Genomic DNA, 24,571 nt, shown 5'->3' with positions numbered 1-24,571 from the left:
CAGTAGTTTAAAGTTGTTTTGGTATAGTAAAAGTTACCTGAGTGTTGTCCTAGCTGTTACTTTTAGCCTCTGGGTCCAGAGGCTAAAAGTAACAGAAGTCAGAGATAGCAGAGATACCCACTTCATATCTTCATTTAGCTAACTAATCTAGCTAACTTGAGATTAGTCAGTCGGTAGTCAGAGAGCGATTTATGCCAAATGTTTAAGATCTTATAACAGCTGGGGTCTCAAAAATGTCATAGCAGTTTTGCTAACATTCTGTAAGGAACCTTTATTACATTATCACAATATGTAACTTTTGTTTATTGAGAAAAAAAACAATATAGCAGTCTAAGCTAACCATATTCTATTCATTTTTACACTACCTTACTTCCCTGTCAGTTACTCTGACTAGAAATGCTTTGCATGTTCTCAGTTAGTGTTTCTGCAAGAAGATTATTGGTGGTACACCCCCTCTTAGCTCCATTTCTTCTGTAAATAAACATTGGCTTCTCTCTAAATAGCTGCCCAATGACATAAAGTCGGCTTAAGAGGGTCATAAAGTAGAGTTTGCATCAACTGTTATGATGTTTTGGACACTGAAGTTGCTTTAAGGTGGTGAAAGTCGGCTTTGATCGGCTTTAGCAGTTAGCTTTAGCCTCCAGGAACAACTAATCTGGGTTCATACCAAAAGCTATCTGCTGCAGGTGGGGCATTACCAACTTATGACCTTTTAACAGAACTTTGCTTGAGAAATTCATATAGCTTTAGCTTATCCATGTTTAATATATGCTATTAACACATCTGTTTAATTTTGGAATAGGTACCTGACCTATATAGTTAGGTTTTGTATTCTGACCATATAGGTTTTCTTTAGTCCTATCATTTTTTTTTATACCATGGGTATAAAAAACCCCCCAAACAATTCATGCTCTCATGCAGGAAAATGGAAACACTGTCACAGTGAGAAACAAGAAAAAAGTGTGTACTTTCAAGTCTTTCATTAAAACTTCTGAAGCCTCCGAGTTAATCCTTGCTGTACATAGAACAAAAACTCAGCATTCAACAATTAAAAAAAAAAGAGCCAAGTAAGAGAGAAGGGAAGAGAGACACAGAAAGAAAGATGAGGAGGGTGGATGGGTTTGTGAGAGAGGTGGGGGGGGGTCTGACTACTGGCCTGTTCGCTACATATTCATATTCCTATGCAGGCGTTATCACTTAAAAGGCTTTCTAATTACAACAACAAGACAAAAACTCCTTGGATTCCTTCCAGACCCGCTAAATGATAAAATAAGCTTGCACTCTCTCTCCTTCTTAATCTCTGCAAAGCACCTTGGAGCCTCATCTTCCAAATACAGGCGAATGAATGTGAAAATGCCATTTGGAGATGCAGGTGTGACATTTGATAAGAAACTTCTGGATTAAATATGTTCTGCTAATGAGGAACCCAGCTACCCCATCAGGGCAAAACTATTGGTCGGGATTGTGCGCGCGCGCTGATAACGTTCGGCACGCAGGAGAAAAAAAAAAAAAAAAACACAAAAAAACATCCCAAATTCATTATTAATAAACAGCCGCAGCCTCTATCACACGGAAAGTCTGGATCCTTCAGTGGAGAGACGGGGATGTTGCGTCTCATTAGGAGACGCGGAGGGAAAAAAAATAAGAAGGGGTGGAGGTATTAACTGTTTTCATATTTTGCTGTTTGGGATTTTAATTTTTTTTTTTTTTTTTTTTTTTGGTAAGGGGTGTGGGGTGGAAGACACAATTTCAAAGGGTATGTTAATGTTGCATTGAATGTTGGAACAAAAGAGTTGAAAGTTTCAGGGGATCTGGCAGCGAGTGTAATACTCTGGCTATAGCTAATGCGCTAAAAAAAATAAAAATGGGGGGGATAGCAGCAGGCTAAGCCATTGGTGCAGCAGAGTGGGAAGTCCCTGGCCCCGGCTTGACATTTAGAACGATTTGGAGAAGATTAAAGCCGTATTACTGCTGTAGTCCGTAATGTGGGCCTGTAATGAGGTGCGAGTGCATTACCGGCTAACTTCGCCAGGACGGTATCTGCTCTCTTCCTTTTAAAGGCGGAGGGAGAGGATAGAGTTGCCTGTACGAGGCCAATGACGGAGTTTTGGAAGTTGTAGAGAAGGGGAAGGGACTCCAGAGGAAACGCCAGCTAACGGCGGGGTTGCTACAGCTGAAGACTTGTCAGTCTAAACCAGCTTAGTTCAGCCAGCCAGTAAAGTGTCTCAGACTGACAGGCGGCACTTTGTTATCCGGACCAGTAACTGGAGGTCCATGTCATGGCAGGCTGGAAAAAAATTGTGTATTCAAATAGAAATTAGAAAAAGGAATACGGCATTGCAGTAATTCTGGCAGCTGTGCTGTGACTGTAATTATTTTTGGACTTCATTTTGTTTTTTCGTCTTTTACACACAGCGAAACGGCTAAATCTGAAGCCGGAACTGCTGAGCAAACAAGCAAACAAAAAAAATAAAAAAATGCAAGTGCTATCTGCAAAAGTAAAAACAGAGGTAATTTCACGTTTAGCGCGTGCAAATGAAGGTCGCAGGTGTCGTCCGTCTGCTTAAAAACGCTCTTTATGATGTTAATTAGCTGTTAGCGTCATTTTCCTGCCATCAAACCGTGAGAAGTTCAGAGACCCCCGCTGTTAGCGGGGAGTCGGTGCCAAGAGCTACACAAACAGGACGGGGCCGGGGCCGATAACAAACAGGTGATGGGGCCCGATGCCTATGGCGGCAGGGACGTTGCCGAGACAATTGAATTGGGTCGGGTGAAATGAATCTTCTGGACAGCGTATCTCATGTTAAAACAACACACATTGCATGCAATTTGCTCATGCGGGAGGGTGATAAAGTGTGCTTATTTAAAAGATAAACAAAAGGGGGGGCGGGGGGGTCCAGTGCAGTAAATTGTGCATGTGTGTTTATTCCCGATGAGTAACGCCAGAGGTTTATAGTCCCAGACACAGCAGCCATACTTTATGGCAGCTCTGTGGAGGTGATAGGAGTATTTATGGTACTGGAATTTATGCTGTACTGTATTCAGACAGTACTCTGTATTTAAATGTACTTAAGAAGATTTGGCGTTTGGTCTGGTTGTTTGAGTAAATGCCTTTAGAATGGTGCTGCCCTTTTTTTTTTTTTTTTTTTTTTTTTTTCTTTTACAAGAGGTCAGATTTATTTTTCCGTCGGAATCCGGACTCCCAAGGTTAAATTCAAACATTCCAAGTTTTACACGAGCTGTTCTCAAATAGAGAGGAGGGTGGTGGGGGGGATTCACCTCCTCTCTATCCCCCCCCCACCCCCCCCACCCCACCACCAACCCACCCACTGCCACAGCTAATCTTAACCCCCCTCGCAATAACATTTCCACTCGGCTTCCTCCGACTCCAGACATATTTGCTCTCCCTCGCTGCTTGTGTCCTGTTAAGATTTAAACAGCAAACACAAAAACGCAGGAAGATAACCTACGAAAAAAGAAAAAAAAGAAGAGTGTTGTGGGAGAAGAGAAGGGGGGAAAAAAGCGCTTTGGAGAGACTTGACTCCGAACATTATTTTAAAGACGGGGATCTGAGAGCTCGCAGCGCGGCAGTGGAAGGCGCGATTATCTGCCGTGATCCCCCTCTCCCTCTCTCTCTCTCTCTCTCTCTCTCTCTCTCTCTGATGCACCAGAGTCATTCATCTGCCGATCCTCCTCTCCCACCACCCCTCCACCCCAACCCCTTATGCAAAGGCAGACCCCCCTAATCATGTCGACACCGCGTGTCAGCGCCGTGGATGAGCGGGGCCTAGAGACGGGGACGGCTCTGTAAACACGAGCAGGCAGCGCAGGGGGGGCGGGGGGGTTCTGTTCCAACCACACTCTTGCTGGGAATAAGCAAAAAAGAAAAAAAAAAAAAAAAAGAAGAAGATTTAGGGATTTTCGCGGGTTCCCAACTTTGTAGCATCAGCTCAGCGTGTTTTTCGGAGCTTTCTGGGTGCCGCCGATGGGATGTTGTTCTTAGCTTATGAAGTGCCGCCTGCTTGTTGTAAGCTATCTCTCTTGCCCTCTCTCTCTCTCTTTTTTTTTTTTTTTTTTTGTCAATAGAATTAGAATTTTGGAAGCCGAATCAGTTCTAGGGTTTAACTCTTCGGTATCTGCTGACCTTTGCTGCTGGCCTCTAATATTCAGATAACAAGCAGAATCTTTATGAGGAGCTCTTATTATGCTGCTGGCGCCATTTTTCATTTGACCTCTAGATTCGTAGAACTTTTTTCTTTTTTTTTTTTTTCTTTTTACACCTTTGTCGGTTATGAACTATCCTGACAGAGCAGTAAATCTAGTGTGGGCCAACCCTTCTATAAACAAGCTAATACAATTGGCTGTATCAATTGGGACGTATATTAAAAACAGTGAGCTGTGCTCCCTCTCTCTCTCTCTCTCCCTGTCAGGATTCTATTATGGAGCGTGCTCCCGCCCCTTGTTTTGATACAGCGGTAATTTAAAGAGCGATCTTAATTGACTTATTTTTTTCCGCATGTCTGTCAGAGAGCTTGCGCACGCACTCCCAATAAGAGTCTTGTTTCTTTATTGGGCCACACACAATGTACTGAGTTCAATTTTACCATTCATAATGAATGCAGCCTCGCCATTCAAATGCAGCCATAAGCACACAGCAGATAAGAATTTAATTAAATGTAGATTAAAACCAAACAGGAAAACACACTGGCTGATAATTTTTTATCACGTCCCCTGGTCATATTTTTTTTTTCCCTCTGCCCTCACCACCCACCACCTTCTCTCCCCCTAACATCCTCCCCCCCCCCCACCCCTCTGTTCATACTTTCGACTTGTTCTTCCTTGGGCTATATCTTTTCAGCTTGCCAAAAGTGGCGAAACACCTCACACATCTCACCGTGGCGCGGTGAGATTGTGGCAAAATGCAAAAAAAAAAAAAAAAAAGAAACCGAGGGGCGGTCACACGATTAATCAGAATCCTTGTGTCTGGGGGAAGATGGAGGCTGGTGGAGGATTGAAATGGGGGTGAGAGGGGGGGCAAAGAAGGAATTAGTTGCTTCATCCCAAATTTGCATCATATTTCCAAAAGGACGATCCCAGCACTGTAGGCAAGGGGAAACATATCTTGCTCTCTGCAGGAACAATTAAATGTTTCTCCACAATGGGGAATAAATGTCACCTTCAGTATCAAAATGTCCATACTTGCTAAACATGTTGTTGCACCAAGTGCCTCGAAAGCATGCCTGAGCAGGGAAAAGGGGGGCGAGGGGAGGTGTTTTTTTTTTTTTTTTTAAGTGGACCACAGCCTCGGCTAACGCGCTGTGACACACATTCAGGAGCTGTTCACCTCGGGCTGTAATAGTGTGTCGAACTCCACTGGGGATACAGCGAGCAACTCCAAGGCTTGTCAGGGATTTCCTCCACCGCTGAAACCTTACACCCGGGCGCTCGCTTACATATTCAGACACTCGTAATTTCAGAAGACTTTCACACTTTCACATAGGAGTTTCCACCATGTTGTACAGTTTAATTATTATGAAAACCGACAGGCTTAGTGTTAATTATTTAAAATTAAAAAAACGAAACTTTTTTCTTCTTGCTCTCTCTATATCGATGAACGTTAATTTCTCACCATCTGCCGGATTCACACTAATTCATTTGGATATTTTTTTGATAACACTTAACACAAAACTTAAACGGTTACCTGGATGGCTTTAATAATTAATTTAAAAAAAATTTTTTAATTGAAGTGTAGGTGTGGGCGATACTGACACAAAGTTTTATCGTGATATTTTGTGGTACTATTGTGATAACAATAAAAGTGATCAGAACTATTTATAATGACGTTTCTAAGTGACTGTATGACTGTGACACAGCAAGAATGGACCCACAAACACAAATACTGCTCTTGAAAAACATTTTTAATACGTTGTAAGACACCAGTCATGTAAAGAAGTATGATTTATATCTCTAAACTGCTCGCAGTAACTGCTTTTAATCCCGTTTTCAAATGTATTTATTGATACTTTCATTGAGTAAAGCTACCAATTTTGACAATGCAAATAGTTTTGGGGGATTTAAACTTTATCGACTGCAACGTATTATGACAACAATAAATTAAAATACTTAACATGATAACAAATGTATCACAAACGATACAATAAATATCCCTCTCTCAGGAACAGACGATATGCACTTAAAGTTTTTTCAGGATATTTTGCGGTACTATTGTGACAGCTGTCATAAGAACGATTTATTATGACTTATTCTATGAGTCATAATAATGTTAGTGACTGCATGACACAGCAATAATAGCCACACACACACACAGATACTGCTTATGGAAAACATTTTTAATACACTTCTAGAGAACATCGGTATTCTTATCACTAATTGACACACAATAACTGCTTTCAATCATATTTTCAAATTTGGGGAAAATCGTAAAACTAACAATCCTGACAAAACAGACAGTTTTACTAGAGATTTTTAATTTTAATTTATCAGGACAACAATAAATCAGAATTCTTCAATTCTAAAATGACATTCATAAAGATGACATAAAATTTATGGTGATAAGATAAATTCCCAGCCCTGTTGAGGGTTGGACCCTTGTCCTCTGTGTGTGCATGTGCAGGATTGTAAAACCTGATTTCAGAAGACGTTGTTGAAGACTTCCTGCTGGTGCGTCAGCAGGGAGGGTTAGAGACATCCCTGTAGCCGTTGCCCGCCCTGGCTGCCCGGCACCCGCTCTCCCCGCCGCCGCCGCTGCCGCCGCCTCTCAGTTCCACTCTATTACCCTCACGCAGGCCGATTGGCCTTTTCTGTGGGGAAAAGAGCAATTTCCTGTCGCAGTCTGTTTGATCAAGTGCTAAACCCTTGTGATCAATAGAGAGACAGATGTCGGCTCCAGATGGCCGGGTGGCGATACCTGGGGCAGCGTGGGGGGCTTGCCAGGACGACAGAATGGCAATGAGTGAGGGCAGCGGCTGCGCTCCCCGATGCACCAGCCGCCGAGGCACCATGTGACAAACGCAATTAGGCCTTTTAGCCACAGATTATTTATTTCCCCTCGCAAAGCCACTGAAAATTTAATTAGCACGTACTTTAAGCAATATGTAGAGTTACAGGGGTGCAGAGACAGAGGGCACGCCGAGGTGGGGTACCACCGACTGCAGTGTGTGTGTGCGTGTGTGTGTGTGTGTGTGTGTGCTGTGAATACCGAATCAGCATCCACGCAAACAAGTTGGGAGGAAGAAACCCACATGTTACGGTGGAAATTTGGTGAGCATTCAGAACTCGAACAAACGATTTCAGCAAATCGATAAACGCCGCATTCCAAAATGGACGACAGGTGCATCTTTCTGGCTCTCCGTCGTTCTGGAGAGGAGAGGAAATAACTGCCAGCACCAGAAGGCCAAAATAGACTTTTTCCAAAGAAGAGGAGGAGAGAGCCTTCCATGTTTTAAAAGGCAAGCATTTGCATTAGGGCTGGCATGCACTATCCACCCCCCACCCCAAACCTCTTCCTCAAATACACACATGCACGCACACACACACACACCCTCTCTCTCATACACCCACACACACGCAGACCGGCCAGCCAGCCCATGTGGCGTAGGGCCGGAGCCATGTTGGAGGAACCACTGAGGCGAGCGGCGGTGAAGCGTCGCTCTCCCAGGAAAAAAAAAAACACAAAAAAACAAGCTTGCCGCCATTGGCTCCGCGCCGTTCACCTGCCCCCACCAAGGCATGATGGGAAGAGAGTGGGGAGGGGGACACGGGCCACGAGGCCACAGCTGGAGAAGAGTCAGGGGTGCAGGGAGGGTGAGCGGGAGGGAGAGTTTAGCTAGGCCGTCCTGTCACGAGGGGTCTTCTGGTCCCATTAGCAGGGCTTGGTTAGGACGGACCCTCACCCCCCCACACACACCCCGACCAGCCTGCCGCCGCAGCGGGGGCCGCAGTAAACACATGTCGACTGGCCACAACCAGGACACAGGCAAGCACTTACCCGCAGAGAGGGAGAGCTAATAGAGATCTCAGTGGGACAAACCTGTCCAAATACAGAATAAAAGCCGAGCGGAGAGCAGCCAGTCAGGGCTGCGCTTTAATAGTCTACTCCGCTTTGCTGCGGGACGGAGAGAAGCCGACGTCTAACGAGGGACAGCGGTTTGGTACACTGAAGGAATGTCGGTGTTCTGTTTTGAACGCTGACAGCGCTGCCTAAACTTACTAGAAAATGCTGAAAGTGGTTGTATTTCTCTTAGGCTGGGGGAAAAAATGGACGTTTTTATAGAACTGAAAAATCTTATTAAAAGAGATATTGAACAAATACATTTCTAATTGAAATCCGCTGATTTCGAAGCATCCCAGAGCAGAAATAGCTGCTAATTCACATTTGTTTCCCCATTTCCTGTCCCCCCCTCCTCACCACCTCTTATAAAATGATTACAACAGCATTACCAGGCAAACATCCCTCAGCCGGAGAAACGTCTTTCCGTTTCAAAGCAAAAACATTTCATTTTATCCTTGTGTGAAATAATAAAAAAAAAAACGCTTACTCAGTCACATCTCAGCGCCGTTTGGGTCAAAACTGTTTGTTCTAATGTCCTCAAACGGCTCCTAATTGAGAGGCTGGGTGACATTGTTCTGTGCAGCCGCTGTGAATGTATACAGTAGAGAGAGAGAGAGAGAGCAGTGCGCCAGGCTCCCCTGGGACGTCTCTTTAATTTGTGCATTCTGACCCACGTGCCATTCGCTCAAGGCCACGATCTCTGGGTAACTGATTGCATCTGCAAACCGCCCCGCCCCCAAAAAACACTTGATACTAAATTTAGTCTGGATACTTCAGTGTGAAATGAGAGATATTTGGGATGATGGGAGGAGAGGTCGCTTATTGCAAGATGAATGATTTCTGTTGCCCTGAAATCATATTTGTGACATTCTGTCTCAAAAAAGTGGGGGGGGGGGAAGAAACATAATTAAACATCTGAGCTCTTATCGGGGGCGGGAACGGTTTATTTTTAAAATGACAAAATTTTTCTTTTTGATCAAAAAGTTGCCAGACTAAAAGAATCAGAACCGTGCTCCAGAAGATGTATGTGCAGACAGGCGTCTGTGCTGGCCTGCTATGTCTGAGGCATCTGGCATCATCACAGCAGGTCAGCCACCGGCCTGCAGCTAGAGCATGAGAAGAGTGCCTCCTAGTGGCAGAGAGGACACAATAACACAATCTGTCAGAGCTGTATTGATAAGAGTCAGCTAAATCTAGTTTGCTGTGCCATCACTAATAATAATAATAGTAGTAATAATAATAATGATGATGCTTGGCTTATTTGACCTTACATGTGATGCTTGCAGTGGGTTCTAACTGTGAACTGGCAGAGCTGTGAGTCATCCTAATGTGTTCATCTCTGCTGATCCAGAAACAATCCAAATATTTACTGGTGTCCATGAGCAGGATGATCAGTGTTTGTCCGGTCCACTGTCAGGTGCAGATACAGACATTATCCAGCCTCGTTCGGCGCCTCAATTTATTTATTTATTAATTATTTTTTTGGCCATGGTTGGGAAGCCATGGTTGTGTCACGGCTGTGGATTCCTCCTGCGATGCAGCTTTGTTTAAGAACAGGGAGGCGACGGATTCTGGCGCGCAGCTACTTGATATTCGGAGGTGCGAGCGGCTCGTTCCCATTTGACCAGGAGGAGCCGGAGCTGATTTGAAGACAAGAGGAGTAGAGGTCTTTAATTACAACCCTTCTCTGTGGCTTCAGGCACCACTGGCCTCACTTCACAATTAAGACCAGCAGTTAGTGCAGAGCCAATAGACGGAGATGAGAAATGTAAGGAGTGGTGGAAAAAAAAAGAAAAGAGGAAAAAAAAAATAGAGAGAGAAGGGTCCGCATTAATAATCAACTTCACAAAGGAGATTTGAGTTCCACTCTGAATCTGGAATCACATATTAAAAACTGTCGCTGTTTTAAAGTAGAAAATAAAAGGCCAGAAGCACTTCAGTATGAGAAAACCCAACACATCTTTTGCTCAAGCGGTGCTGGTTAAAATTTAACCACTAAAATTGATGTAGCAGTGTGGTTTAGAGGTTGAATTTAATTGCTGGGTACAAATTCAGAATGTTTGACAGCTCAGGTAATTTAGGTACGTTATGACCAAGTACAATTAGTTCAATTTGAACTATTTACGCGTTTTATTTGACCCTGATTTAACCAGGAAACATCAGGAAACCAAAGATGTGAACCCAAAACAGTGTGTCTTAATTATAATTATCTGGGTTGCCTGGTCTCAAAATAAACAAAAAATAAAAGTAGGTCGGACACTAACGAACAAATAGTTAGTGAAAAATGTATACGTTTGGTTGTGACAACAAGCCCAACTCACAAGGTAAGAAGGAGATGCACAATATTGAGATTTTTTTTTTGCTGATTACAACTTTGCAATCAGTTTAGGATAATGGACTCCCAGTCCAGTTTATATATTGTGATTTTATTTCAATTGAATGGTGCTTCCAATGCTACAGAAAGATAGCTTTGAAAATACCCCGAGTTGTGTTTCACAAATCCAGAGCTGTGTTTTCAAGCTTCTCTGTTGAGTGTAGCATAATCAGGCTCCATATTTTAGGTATTTTGATCTTTAGTCTGTTATCTGTTTAGCTTAGCGCTGCCTTGAAACTCCTACAGATGCTAACTTTAGCATTGTTAGCAGCTCTCAGTCAGCCACTGTTTTCTCACAGTACTGATAAAGCGTTTTTATCTTGTCTGTAAGTAAAAATAGTTGCCAAACAAACAATCTAAAAGCTCTAAATACTTTTGATCCAACTTGTGGGCTTTGTAACTTTGTCACACAACCAACAAAACAGCTTCCTTTCTTTTTATCTTTTATTTTTGGTACTAGTGGCCTTTCTAGACAGGAAATGGGCAGAGAGGGAACGAGTGAAGAAATGCGGCAAAGGTCTCAAATTTGGGAATCGAACCGTCCAACACTGCAGACTCTGTATGTATGGGGGAGCGCCGGTGTCTTGACACGCAGTTTCCTGTCTTACTTCAAAATAAGAGTCTCCAACATGGAAACAGGGTGTCAGACTTCAAGAACTCAAGAACTCATCTTCATATCTGGGGCGTACAATAACAGCTTGGGCTAAAACGGGTAAAACAAGCTAAGCATTAGCATTAGCTCTCTTGCTAAGCTAGCACACGCTCTCAACCACAATTCTTATGACAATTCTTAGCCTTTACAAAGCTCATGTAGTCATTCGTAATACGACCCATATAAACATAACAGCCTCTCTGTTCCCTACTGAACACCAAACTAGAGTATTTAGTTTTACTCAAAATGTTTATGTGGAATTTGTTCTTAGGATTACACTAGTTCACTAACTGCTTGATTAATTAATACATTAATTTTTTTTATTTTTTTTTTAGAATTTTGATGACTAATATTTAATCCCCTCCAGAATTCATTCTTTTATAGAGCATGATGCAATGAGATAATGCCAACGGGCCCCTTTTTAGTGCTCCCAGAAGCCCCATTCAACCCTTCCTATAATATGTGGCTGCAGTGCAGGGAGACTGTACTCCAGAGCCATAATGGCCTCAGCCACAGTAATGTGTTTGGACAGATGGGAGAGGCAAGTGCTGATGTGCTTAACTACGCATTTTACAGCTAAACTATTAAAGAGTTGTGCTGTTTACACACCAACATTTGAATACCTGTCTTCAGGCCAGTTTAATTATCCGGGCCCTTCTGTTATTTCTGCTGCTTTGTTGTCTCTCAGCTTTTTTTTTTCTTTTTTTTTTCTTGCACGAGGCAAGAGAGATTTGTTTGCAGCTTCATTAAGATATGGTGTTGGTAGCGGGTTTGCAGGAAGCAATATATATATATATATATATAAATAAAATTTTTTTTTAAATTTGCTTAAGTATCTCATACTCCATTCTCGCTGCCTTCTCCACGCAAACACAGATACTGTACACATCCAGTTTCTTATAAAGTCATTTAATGTGAGAAAATAAAAAAAAAAATAAAAAAAAGAATGCCCTGTGATGCCTGCTCTTTGAAATCTCTCGGGGCTTTAGGCGAAGGGGAGGAGACACACGCGGCCCCTGGTCCCTCCGATTCATCCTGAGACGTTTGATTAGCTCACGAGTGCTTATGCTGGGGGCCGAGGGGGAGAGAAGGGTTCGCATTATAATTTTGCTTCATGAATTCCTTCATATGTTCATCTTCAGCCGCATGTTCAAATAAACCATTAATCAAAGAGGAAGAGAGGGACGAGGGCATTTAGCCAGCGGAGCCAGCAGTCTCGGGGCCTCGGCGAGCCGGTGGATGTGGTGTGTTGAGAGGCGGTCGGAAGCGACGCTTTTTAATTATCTGGACTACATACAGGATGCCGTTTTTGATTGTTTTAATGAGGCAGCTGGCCTATTGTCTCCCCCTTAATTCCTCCATTGTTTTTAGAATATGTCATAGTTCTTTATTCTTTTATCAGGTGCTCTGCAGGAGGATTTAGACAATAGCCTTCTTTCCAACTGCATTGGCCACTGCACAAAGGCAGCTCACACTGCAGACAGTTAGCAGGCAAAACAAGAGCACTTTCCTTCAGCCTTTCCCCCAGTTCCTCAACTTAATGCGTTTGGTTGTTTGCTCTAACTCTTGACCCTCCGCCCCCCCCAGACCTCTAGAGGCTCACCTGGATTTCTCAGATTTGAATCACCTGTCACGAAAAGTCAAACAGCCGTGACAAATCTTCCTAAAAGAGCTCCTTTCGCGGAACGTTTGTTTTTGTCCGTTGCGCGGCCGACGCCTCCGCTCAGGTGGGATTTCAGCGCTCTGCTCCTTGACGCAACGCCTTGCAAAAGTATTCTTATTTCATCAAAGTTTCATGTTGAACCACGAGCTACTTTGTGTCGCAGCGGCGCTTTTATGCGACAAACCACAGCGAGCTAGAATTTAAAATGATTAGAAAATGAAAGGCGGACGTTTGTGACGTGCCTGACGCCCTTAAATAAAAGTTCAGCACAACAAATTGCCTTAAGAAGTTAATTTGTTTCTGTTGCAAATGTGTTGCAAAACTGTGTCAATGTTCTCCTGACACAATATCATTGTCCTTGTACTATTTCCTGTCGTCGTCGTCTTTGGTTTGTGCGTGTGGCAACATCTGGTTGTTGTTTTTGCGACTTGTGTGATGTGGAAAAAGTGTTTTTTTGCCAAATAAATTAAAAGAAAACAAAAATCCAGCTGATCCTAGCACAAAATCTATTCATGGAAAACTAGTTTTTGTTCTTTTTTTCTTCTTACTTTTATATTGCTGTGTTTCCATTAAGCAAATTTATTTTTAAAATGTTCAATTGCACAATTATACGGTCAATGGAAACGCAGCTACTCAGTGTGCTCACTTTGATCTCAGTATAAAGCCAGTCATTTGTCTTGTCTTGTTCCAAATGTTCTAACATATTTGAACTAGCAACTAGAAAAAAAAACATATGTGGTGCAATTTTGTGCTTTTGCAGTGCGTCTTCATTCAGAGGCCCTTATCAGATTTGCTGGAATACTGACTGCTACAGGAGATTTTTCCTGTCCACAGCCATCAGCATTTTACAACAACTCTGGAAAAAAAACAACCTGTAATATTAGTTTCAACATCTTTTTTTCCCTCTGAGATTAATGAAGTGTTGAACTGAATTGATTTGACAGGTCAGGGAGAACAGGTTGAAAGCAGGGTAGGAACATTTTTTAAAAAAAGAAAGTCAAAAACAAATCCCATTTTCAATTCAAACTAGAAATCATCCAGAAAACACCCAGCTGTTGGTGGCAGCATCATGCTGTGTGGATGCATCTGGTGAGAGTTGATGGCAAATATGATGATAAACATCAGATAACTGTGGAAGAAAACCCATGAAGAACTCTAAACCTTTCAGATTTTAATTTTAATAATAATTAAAAAAAAGAGTTTAAAAACGTACATTTTCCACTTCACAATTATACTGGTTTGCTTTGCCCTACGACATAAAACTCCAAAAATATGTCGAAATCATGTAATAAAATTTGCAGTTGTTTCATTTGTGAAGAATGAAGCAGATCTCAGATTTCAGGTTCAGTCTCCTCTGTGTTTTGCATGCGTTCCACCTGTGAGGATGCGGCTGCGGCGCCATCTTTATCCTGCAGACAGGCTCTATATAAAAATCCTGCTAACCTGAGCAATTGTTTCCCCAGTTCCAGTTCAGACGCCTCTAACGGTGCAGTTCAAACAGTTTTCCTGCCGCCGGAAGCGAGTCACTGCAACGAGCTCAGCGCTGCCTCGGTGAAACTGGGACACTCAGTCCTGAAACTCTCTTCCACACACACACACGCACGCACACACAGCAGATGGATGTGCAGCAATCTTGGCCGGAGGGAAGCATTCGGAGTTCGAGTTTTGTTAAAACGCAGTCCAGCTTTTTTCCTCGGACGTCACGTGAGGACGCTATCTCAGCTTCTGGATTGATCCAAACAAACCCGCCTGCTATCTGCGAGTCAGGATCTCGTTCTTGATTCTCTTTGTAAACTAAGAGCATTTGAGAAACTCGAACTTTTTATGGCTGGTGCAGCGATATACTCCTCGCCATTGTCAGCGGCAGTTTTGTATCTACCTTGACGGTGACTCGAGCAGACAGTGGAGAGGAGTTTTGTTATTTTAATTAGGAGATAAAAATTCAAAGGGTCTCTCCAGGCGGTGTGTGGTATGACAGAATCAAGAAACGATGAAGCAGTGAGGGCCTGAAGTGCGCGTGTCGTCGCAGCAGATTGGCCGACAGATAGGCGCTGCTCTTTAAAGTGTTGCTGTCACGCGCGCGCGCAGCGGCAGGGAGGAAGCGCGCGCGCAGGCGGGATTGAGACAGACAGCGTATTTTTAATAGCGTGTCACCGCTCTGACGTGTTTGTGCCGCTCTCATTTTCAGGGAGTCTCAAGCAGGAAGTCCCGGGAATGTTTTAATCAGGATAACAGACGTTAAATCTGATGCTTTGTGTTTTAATTAATATAAAGGAAGTATTTATCTCGGAGGTTTAACGCTGGTTCACACATCATCTATCTGTAGTTGGGTTTTGCGTTTCCAGGGAACAGAAATGTGGATTTCTTTCCACCCGTTCAAGGCCGCCTCCAGAAAATTTTATAGGGGTGGCCAGACCGGGCCGGTAATAATTTTAAGAAAAAATTAAAAGAGGTAATTTTGTTTCAAATGTAATTTGGAAATGCTCATCATAAGCTGGTTGTGGTTCGTTGAAGGATAATGAATCTTTGCAACAAGTACATACTGCTTTGGTTTTATCCAAAAGTCCATCACTGTGAACATGACCAGTCTGACTCTCCATGTTCATCTTTTCTCTCCTATATGTGAATCTGCATTGTTGACCGCAGTACAAGACTGTGTAGCGAGCTGCTTTGAGCTAACTAATGAAAGGGCTTTTAGGTCAAAATAGGTAATTCAGTTAATTTGTCTTTAGCATATTTAACACGTTAACCTTTTTAGATTAATCACATGCATTAGCAGGTTAATGTAGACTGTCCTAATGTTTTATATTAAAGCTGCAGCATGCAACTTTTGCAAAAATATGTTTTTTTCCATATCTATTAAAACTGTCTCCATGTTGTGACAGTCTCATATGAGACAAATAATCTGTGAAAAAAATCAAGCTCCTCTGCTTCCTCAGTGCTACTATTGTGCTCTGCAAAAATGCATTGTTCCTGGTCAAAAACAACCAATCAGAGCGAGGAGGACGGTCTTAGTGCTGTCAATCAACCTCGTGTATGTGGTTCTAAATGTGCTAATGATGGAGACAGGAAAATTGTTATTGGTGGCTATGCTAGCAATGCATCGGTGGCTATGCTAGCCTGCTCTGAATTAACATTCATGGCAGGCTGTCTTGTGGTGAACCAGCTATAGCTTATCAGAAAGCAGGGGAGAGGGGGTGAGCAGGAGAGTGATTGACAGCACTAAGACCCTCCTCCTGGCTCTGATTGGCCATTTCTGACTGAGTGGTGGATTTCTGCCCTTTGTAATAGGAGCACCTGGAGAAGGCAGAGGCGCTTGATTTTTTTTCCACATATTATCAGTCTTATACCGTCACCACTTAACGATAATGTTAACAAATATATAAAAACATTGTTTTAAAAATAAAACATACGTACTGCTGCTGTTTTATTTTACTTTTTTGTTATGAATTTACTTTTTTTATTGGGTTTTACATTTATGCCCTTCTGTGACCTGAATATAATTCTCTTATTGGGCCAGTGGGGTGGCCAACAGTTTTCACAATGGGCCGTTAGCCCCAGCTGCCCCCCCTTTTGGGGTCACCACTGCTGGTTCACCTTCATCCACTCCGCAGTGCCGTTTTAAACCTGGTGACTCACTGATGTTGTGCAGACATGAGTTATCAGCGCTGCAGACGTGTGGGGGCTCCTCTACAGCCTCCGCCCCCTTCACACCTCTCCTCAGGACTCTCTTTATTCCACACCAGCCAGACCTCACGCCGCGTCCCCTCTCAGCCTGACGCTCCGTCGGTATGTTTGCACATCTTTGAAAGCCAACAGCGCGTTCTAATTAATTGTCCATCCTCCCTCAGAAACAATGTCCTAATTCTGCCATTTAGCGGGAGCGTATCATAGTTTGTTGTTATCTCCGCAGCCAGATTTCTGTAAATAGTCATATTAAAAACTTTAATCTCTTCAATGGGAAAATGAAGTGCAGCTGAAAAGCCTGTCATGTGCTGAGATAAATTTTTATCAGAGCTAAAACCTTCATTCTCTCCTTTTGCCCCCTCAAAGCTTCCCCACACCCACACACACACACCCACACACACTCCTCTGTCTCTGACTTAATGAATATGTTCAGAAGATTTCAGAGGAATGCTTAATCCCAAAACACAACAATCTAATAATGTGGAGGACCTGTCTCAGTGCTGCAGCTGACAACAACTCTGGGCATCAGTGTTTCCCCAGCTGAGGTCGACGTTGCTCTGAATATGGGCGGCACACTGTAAAAATACCAAATCCTACCAAGGATTTTTGGTCTAGTTTCTAGAGCAAATATCTTATTGCACTTGAAAGAAGACAAAAACTAACTTGCAAGTACATTTTCAGCAAGATATAGGAGCTCGTGTTAAGTCAATAATTGTTTAATACTTATTTTTTTTAAAGTACTAGTTCCACTGGCACATTTTTTCATTTATATATTTTTCCCATGTGATGAGTGAAAAAGATCTGTCAGTGGAGCTAGTACTTTTTATCAATATTCATGAATTATTGACTTAAACAAGCTCCTATATCTTCCTGAAAAGTGCATTTTAAGTTGGTTTTAATTCCAGGCGTGCTAACATGTTTGTACTAAAAAGTAGACCAAAATGCTTGGTAAGATTTTGTGTTTTTGTAGTTCAGTAGTATGGAAACTGCTACAATTTTGCTTTTTTGTGTGTTGAAAATCCTTTGTTTTCATTGGTCTCTTCTAAAACCATGCCTATTATGGCACGCGGTGGTGGCAGCGTCATGCTTAGAGAAAGCTCTGCTTTAGCCAGGTTAGGAAACTGGTTGGTTGATTGGGAAAGAATGAAGCTAAACCTTGAGAAAACCTGTTAGAGGCGGCAAAAGACTGAAGTCTGTGGTGTTTATGCAGGAACAATTCTGTTCATTCAGTGTAATGCAGAACACAGAAAGCTTGTAAATAAAGTATATTCATCACAATTGCAGTCAGGTCGCCATGTTTACTGTGCAAACATCAGAAAAACACAGTTATTGGTGCGCTGACTATTATTTATAAGGAAGAATAGTTGAAGTTAATAGTTAAAATCCCGGTAGAGTTCAACAAACTCCATGTTTACCAGGATGTCTCAGAAACAATCACTTGGGATGTAGACGGTGTCTAATGGTTGCTATGGAAACTTGCTGACCATGAGATACCATTTTTTGACCTTTTTTTTACCTTCCTGTTCACCATGCATAGTTGTAACAGTACACGAGTTCTGATCCAGGATAGAGGTAGTGATGCCATTTTTATTCCAAAGTGAAACCGAAGGAAATGAAAACTAATCAATCTGACTTTTCAGGAATACCAGTAACTGTTAAATTCAGTCTTTTTTTCTTTTTTTTTAACCATAGAAATGCCATTTAATGTATTTTTTCTACCGTCCCATTGTGTGACATCCTGCACAGAGGAGCAGCTGTTAGACTCTGGAACCGTCACCGACAAACTTTAGACACTAAGCCGCCTGTCTGTGTTTCCTCCAGGTGGTCAGCTGTGGTGCACCACCACCAAGAACATGATGGAGGGCGAGGAGCTGGTGGCGTTCGCCGTGGACTTCGACTCGCGCCTGCAGGCCGTCAACCACATGTCTCTGAGCGAGGGCATGTACCCGGCCCGGCTGCTGGACAGCATCCAGCTCCTGCCGCAGCAGGCCGCCATGGCCTCCATCCTGCCCACCGCCATCGTCAACAGTAAGCGCCCCAACGCTTTTCCACTCCCTCCACCTTCTCCGTTCCTCTCTGCACCCGCCCGGTCACCTGCTTTTAACGAGCGGTGGCGTCTCCGGCGAGTCGTAGATTAACCCGGATGAGTCTCTGCGTCACAGATAAGAACCGTCGACCTTGAAGGTTTTTTTGGGGGTTTTTTGGCGGGGGGGTTCACGTAAACACGCGCCGAGGCCCCAAAGCGAACGTGTTAATTGCAGAACGCTCGCCTCATGCAAATAGTGTGTTTGTTTACTCAGCAGAGGGCTATCTGGGTTCGGCTCGACAGGGAGGCTGCTGGAAGCAGATGGTCCAGTGTTCTTGTTTGCCCTTGAGAAAGGGCTAGCGACCTCGTGCTAGCGGCGCAGCGATAGGCTGCAGCCCAGGATTTGGTGGGAAAAGCCTTTTAATGCAGGCTTTGAGAGTCACCACTGGAGAAGAGGAGTGTTTATGTTCAAGCTTTTTCATTTTTTATCTTCGTACTCATACTTGAAAGAATTGTTTGTGTCCTCATATCATGTCCCCCTCCCCGGTTTGTCCCTTCTCTGTTTAGAAGACATTTTCCCCTGCAAGGCGTGTGGAATCTGGTTCCGGAGCGAGAGGAACCTGCAGGCTCATCTGATGTACTACTGCAGCGGGCGGCAGCGGGAGACGGAGACGGTGGTGGAGGACGGTGACGGCGGGCCCCACCAGACCCCCAGCGTCTGCCCCTTCCCTCAGTGCAACAAGAGCTTCTCTGGAGCCAGGGCCCTGGAGATCCATCTAAGCACCTCGCACAGCGGTGAGCGGCAGCGGCACGGCTCCAAAGAGTTCCAGATCTGGGGAACAGTACCAGCTCCCCGTTTTAATTTGTTCAGTTTTTGCTTGTTTTTGTCACAAAACTCAACAAACTGAGTGAATAGTAGCAGTTTTAGATGCTGATTTCATTTAGCAAAGGAAAGAGCTGATGAATTAGCCATGATTAATCCCATTTTTTGGAAAGCTGAATACAATTTTACTAAAACCTGGAAATGGCCAAATTTGAAAATCCAAAATTTACAGAGGAGTAACCTGTTTGACGGCATGAAGTAGGCAACAAAATGGGAAAAAATGTGGGAGCGTCAAAACACAAAATCTTACCAAATATTTTCAGTCTCGTGCAGATATCTTATCGCACTTGAACTAAGACGACAAGTAACTTTTTAGCAAGATATTGGAGCTTGTTTAAGTCAATAATTCATTAGTATTGATGAAAAAGTTATAGTTATAATTGAAATAGTCTGCCAGTTAGTTTTGTGTTATAGATATTTGCTCTACAAACTAGACCAAAAATACCTGGTGAGATTTCGTGTTTTTGCAGTGCAGAAGGTGTCTCGATGCGCCTGGCGTTAAACTAGTTCAACATTTCAGTCAACAGTCAAACATGGTGGTGGCAGTGTGATGGTCTGGACAGGGCCGGACTTACAAGGCAGCGGGTCCCTGGGCTGGAGACGCTTTTGGTGTCCTTTTGACAAAGGAAAGATTTTTACTAATGCAAATTACAGTGCATTAATTCATACATCAGCAGGTATGAATTCATGTATGATAGGTTCAATACCTCCCATAGCCAATAACTCCATGTTCCTCCCAAAAAAATCAACTATGACTTCATAATTTTTAAATACTTGAATATTGTTTCTGTTCAGACAAATCTCAAAGTAAATACAACTCACCTACTTAAATATGATAGATTTGCAAAAGCACATATTCCTTAAAAAAAAAAAAAGAATAAGAAAGGAAAACATTTAGGCACGCCCCAAACATTGAGGCCCTGGGCTACTGCCCCTTTAAGCCCTTTGTAAAGTCTGGCCTCAGGGTCCGAGATGCTGAGATGCTTCAGGCAATTTAACGAAGCAGAAATGGATTTATAAGGAGAAACTTCACACTGGGATAGGTTGGTTCAATTTTTATCTCTTCAAAAATTATTTGAATTTTTTTTTTACCAAAAAAAAAGGTATTTATGTCTTTACCTTTTAAGAGATAAAAGAGAAAAAGCAACAAGATATACATTTTGATTATGTATTTTAAATGAAATTGCTTTAGAAAATTGGACAGTTCTTAACACGAATATGGAAAAAGTGTCACTTCTTTTAAGGAATATACATATCCGGCTGTCCCCAAGCACAGCTGACAGTTTGTTATTGTGTTAAAAAAAAAAAAATCAAGTGAACGGGAATAAGCTTGGCATAAGGCGCGAGCGTTTGATGGCGTCTGCAGTTAACTCTAAAGGAAAAGTGGGAGACGAGATTCTGAGCAATTCTCCTCTTTTATCTCCCTCACAGGTGTCAAAATGGAAGAGAGCCTCCCTCCTGGCACCAGCTTGAAATGCACAATCTGTAACTACACGGCAGACTCTCTTATTACATTCCAGCATCACATCATGTCTCACCTGTCACAGGCGGCCTTCAGATGCAATCACTGCCATATCAGCTTCCAGAGCCACAGGGAACTCTTACAGCATCAGGACTTACATGGGCACGGCGGCAAACTTCACAGGGAAGGCGACGGCACCGAGCATTCCCCCAGGGGTCCGGAGGACAGCCTGCAGCAGCAGCAGCAGGGCCGTGCAGAGCTGGCCAACAAGAAGGACGCTCTGATGGGAAGTCCCAAAGGGGCCCTCAGCAAGGAGGCGGCCACAGACGGAGAGGCTGACAAGGCTGAGAAGAAGCCCATGCTGTCTGCTCAGAAGGGAGAGGCCCACCCGGGCAGCAAAGCCAGTTTTTCTTACACCAGGATCAAGTCAGAGCCCTCCAGCCCCCGACTGGCCTCCTCCCCCGTGCAACATAACATGCCTACGTTTCCCATGGGCCCCTTCTTGTCTCAGTTTGCCTTCTCCCAGGACATTTCCGTCGTCCCGCAGGCTTCGGAGATTCTGGCGAAGATGTCAGAGCTGGTCCATCGGAGACTGCGCCACGGCGGGAACAGCTACCCGCCTGTCATCTACAGTCCCCTGATGCCCAAGGGGGCCACCTGCTTCGAATGCAACATCACCTTCAGCAACCTGGACAACTACCTTGTCCACAAAAAGCACTACTGCAACAGCCGCTGGCAGCACATGACCAAGTCGCCGGACTTCTCGGCGCTTTCCGAGAAGGTTCCAGAAGCGGTGAGCCCCAACAGCGGTCACAGTTCTGTGAGCCTGCTGGCCGGCTGCCACCCGACAGAGGCCGACAGCCACCTCATGCAGTCTGCGTGTATGAACTCCAACGTGTTGGACATGATCAACGCGGGGGGGAAAGCCCCCGACAAGGATCTAGCGGGGCAGGTGAAGAAGGTGTCGACCCCGACCGGGGCAGAGGAGCGGCTCAACGGGAAGCAACTGGAAGGGAAGAGCCCGAGCACGGGGTTGGTGGAAAATGACAATGATCCCAACAAGACCACCTGTGAAGCCTGCAACATCACCTTCAGCCGTCACGAGACTTACATGGTCCACAAGCAGTACTACTGTGCCACCCGCCACGACCCCCCCATGAAACGGATGTCCGCTAACAAGGTGCCCTCCATGCAGAGGACCATGAGAACCCGCAAGCGCAGGAAGATGTACGAGATGTGTCTCCCGGATCAGGACCCCCAGAGGATCCCTATGGGGCAGCCGGGTTTTCTTGGCGTTCCTCCGATGAACCCTTGCACTTCTCAGGAGGCCGTGGAGAGTCTGGCCGACCGCTTTCACCCCCGCTGCGACATCTTCCCCGGCATGGTACCCAAACACCTGGAGGCCTCTCTGACTGTCACTAAGTCCATTCTGCCTCCCAAATGCAACGCTGCGGAGCAGCAGGAGCTGGACGCACCCATTGATCTCAGCAAAAAGTGTTCACCGGTCCCCGACAAGACATGTAGCTCTCCCAAAAGACTCTTGGACTATCACGAATGTGCAGTGTGCAAGATAAGTTTCAACAAAGTGGAGAACTACCTGGCACACAAACAGAACTTTTGCCCTGCGACAGCTGCTGCCACGGCTGCTGCTGCTGCCGCGGCTCAACAACAACAGCAGCAGCAGCACAATGAGAGCGGCGCCTTGGAGTCTGCTCTGTTCCCAGATGTGAAGAGCGAAGGGAATAACAGCCCAGATGACGGGTACGATAAGAACCCTGGCAAATGCGAGAAGAACGGGAATGGGAAGGTGGTGGTGCAGAATGGAGGCATGTTCCCCCCTCACCTGGCGCCCGTGCCGGGACTTAAGCCTTTCACTGAGCCTCAGCTCATCCCATCAAAAGACGAGAACAAGAATATGTTTCTGCCCCACTGCCTTTATCCAGGAGCAATAAAGAAGGTGAAAGGTCCCGAGCAAATATCGCCGTATTTTGGGATAAAGCCGACAGATTACGTGGCAGGGGGGCCGGTGATGCAGGGAGAGGCGACCGAACAGGAACAGAGCATCAACGGAGGAGGAGAGACGGTCACAACCAGAGAGCAGGCTCCACAACCTACAGCAAATGGCTGCCTCCACCCCGGCAAGGAACCCCTTCCCCTCCTGCCCAAAAACCGGGGCATGGTCATCGTCAACGGGGGGCACAAGCCAGAGGAGCGATCCGGCACGGCTCCACAGCAGCAGCAGGAGAACCAGCCGCAGTCAGACAGCCAGCCTTCCAATCCCTCGCCCACGTGGGGCGTGGAAAACCAGGCCGACTCCAACGAGAACATGTCCCCGTCCTCCAAGTCCCCCGGCGAGGAGGCGGCGGCGCCGACGGCCAACAAAGGCGTGAACGGCTCGGGGAGCGGCAAATACTGCCGCCTGTGTGACATCCAGTTCAACAACCTATCAAACTTTATTACCCATAAGAAGTTTTACTGTTCATCACATGCTGCAGAGCATGTAAAATAAGTTGGAAAGAGACCCAAGACTTGTTCTTCCGTCCCCCTCCGCTCCCCAACCTCCCCACCTTTAAACCAGACTTTTCCTCCTTTGTTTTTGGTACACTGTTGTGTCTGGAATAGTGCATCACGCAGTGCTGAAACGCTGCTTGTGGACAATCAAGAGAAGCTTCTTCTTTCATTGTTTCAAGACTTAAAAATGCAAAACCCATTGGTTTAAAAAAAAAAAGAAAACAAGAATCGAGAATAATATTGGTGCCACGTTCATAAACATTAATTTATTTTACAATCAGTATTATTAGGAGTAGTGATTTTAATTTAAATTCAAAATGAAATTTATATCAGAGTTGTTTGTAATGTTATTGTATAGTCATTCTTGTGTAGCACACATATTGTTTACACTGTAATGTAGGCTCAAACGAAACAATAAACAAAAACGAGATGCATTTTAGACTCAAAAATAGCTACTGAGGCACTTGTGTATTCTTATTTGCTGTACCAGTTTCCGTGTGCTCAAAATGTCTCCTGCAGATTACTGCTAGTGACTTACAAACCACCGTTTGGAGGCGAGTGCCAGGCTCACCGCTGCATCTCACATTTTGGCATACATACATGGCTTTGCATACATATGTGGCTGTTTGTCCTTGTCTCTTTCGTTCAACTCAGATGTGGATGTTTTCATGAGGATGACGACATTCTTGTATAGTACTCGTATTTCTGTTCGATGATACACTTTGGTCTCCCTTTTTGAAATTTTGCTCTCGATGCAATACTTTGTAAAAGAGGGAATGTTACTGAAAACAGTATTATGACATGGGGATTGTGCATATAATTATTTGTTACCCCATTTAAAAAAAAAAAAGAAAAAAAAAGACAAAAACAAAAGGACGCTGTACGAGAATTAAGTTTATTGCCGATGAACAAGCCGGTTGGGAGGTCAGTGGGGAATACTGATGTAAAGTGATCATTCCAATGTCCTGATTATGGGAGAAAATGTTTCTTAAAACGTTGTTGCTATGCATGTATATGGATGGAATTAAATTCCAGATCTGTTGGAAATTTTTATTTTGATGTGGTGTCATAATTAAACTTAAATCCTCAGGATAAACCAGTGGTCTTTGCTCTTTTTTTAAATTTTTTTTTTAGCACATCTGGATTAAGAAAGCTGATTAAAAAGATTTGGATTTCAAAAGAACACATTCAAAGTCCACGTTTAATGTGTGTGAATATCGTTATTGATATATGAAGCTAAAG

General features: G+C 44.0%; 1 protein-coding gene across 8 annotated transcripts in view; it reads left to right on the top strand.

The window, feature by feature from the left end:
• The window catches only part of zfpm2a (zinc finger protein, FOG family member 2a), a 260,239-nt gene extending 235,814 nt beyond the window's left edge, over window positions 1-24,425 (top strand). For 5 of the 8 annotated variants that reach the window (XM_044117166.1, XM_044117163.1, XM_044117162.1 and 2 more), the window contains 3 exons: window positions 18,269-18,475; window positions 19,041-19,268; window positions 20,788-24,425. In XM_044117166.1, coding sequence (XP_043973101.1) covers window positions 18,269-18,475; window positions 19,041-19,268; window positions 20,788-23,327 — 2,975 coding nt within the window. In that variant the 3' untranslated portion in view covers window positions 23,328-24,425. The other 3 variants (XM_044117170.1, XM_044117169.1, XM_044117168.1) reach the window with 3 other exon arrangements.
• Window positions 24,426-24,571: the final 146 nt, after the last annotated feature.

This window comes from Gambusia affinis, linkage group LG05, assembly GCF_019740435.1.
Source record: "Gambusia affinis linkage group LG05, SWU_Gaff_1.0, whole genome shotgun sequence".
Taxonomy (NCBI): Eukaryota; Metazoa; Chordata; class Actinopteri; order Cyprinodontiformes; family Poeciliidae; genus Gambusia; species Gambusia affinis.
Note: the sequence above shows the minus strand (reverse complement) of the source record. Positions and strands in the feature narration are given on the sequence as shown.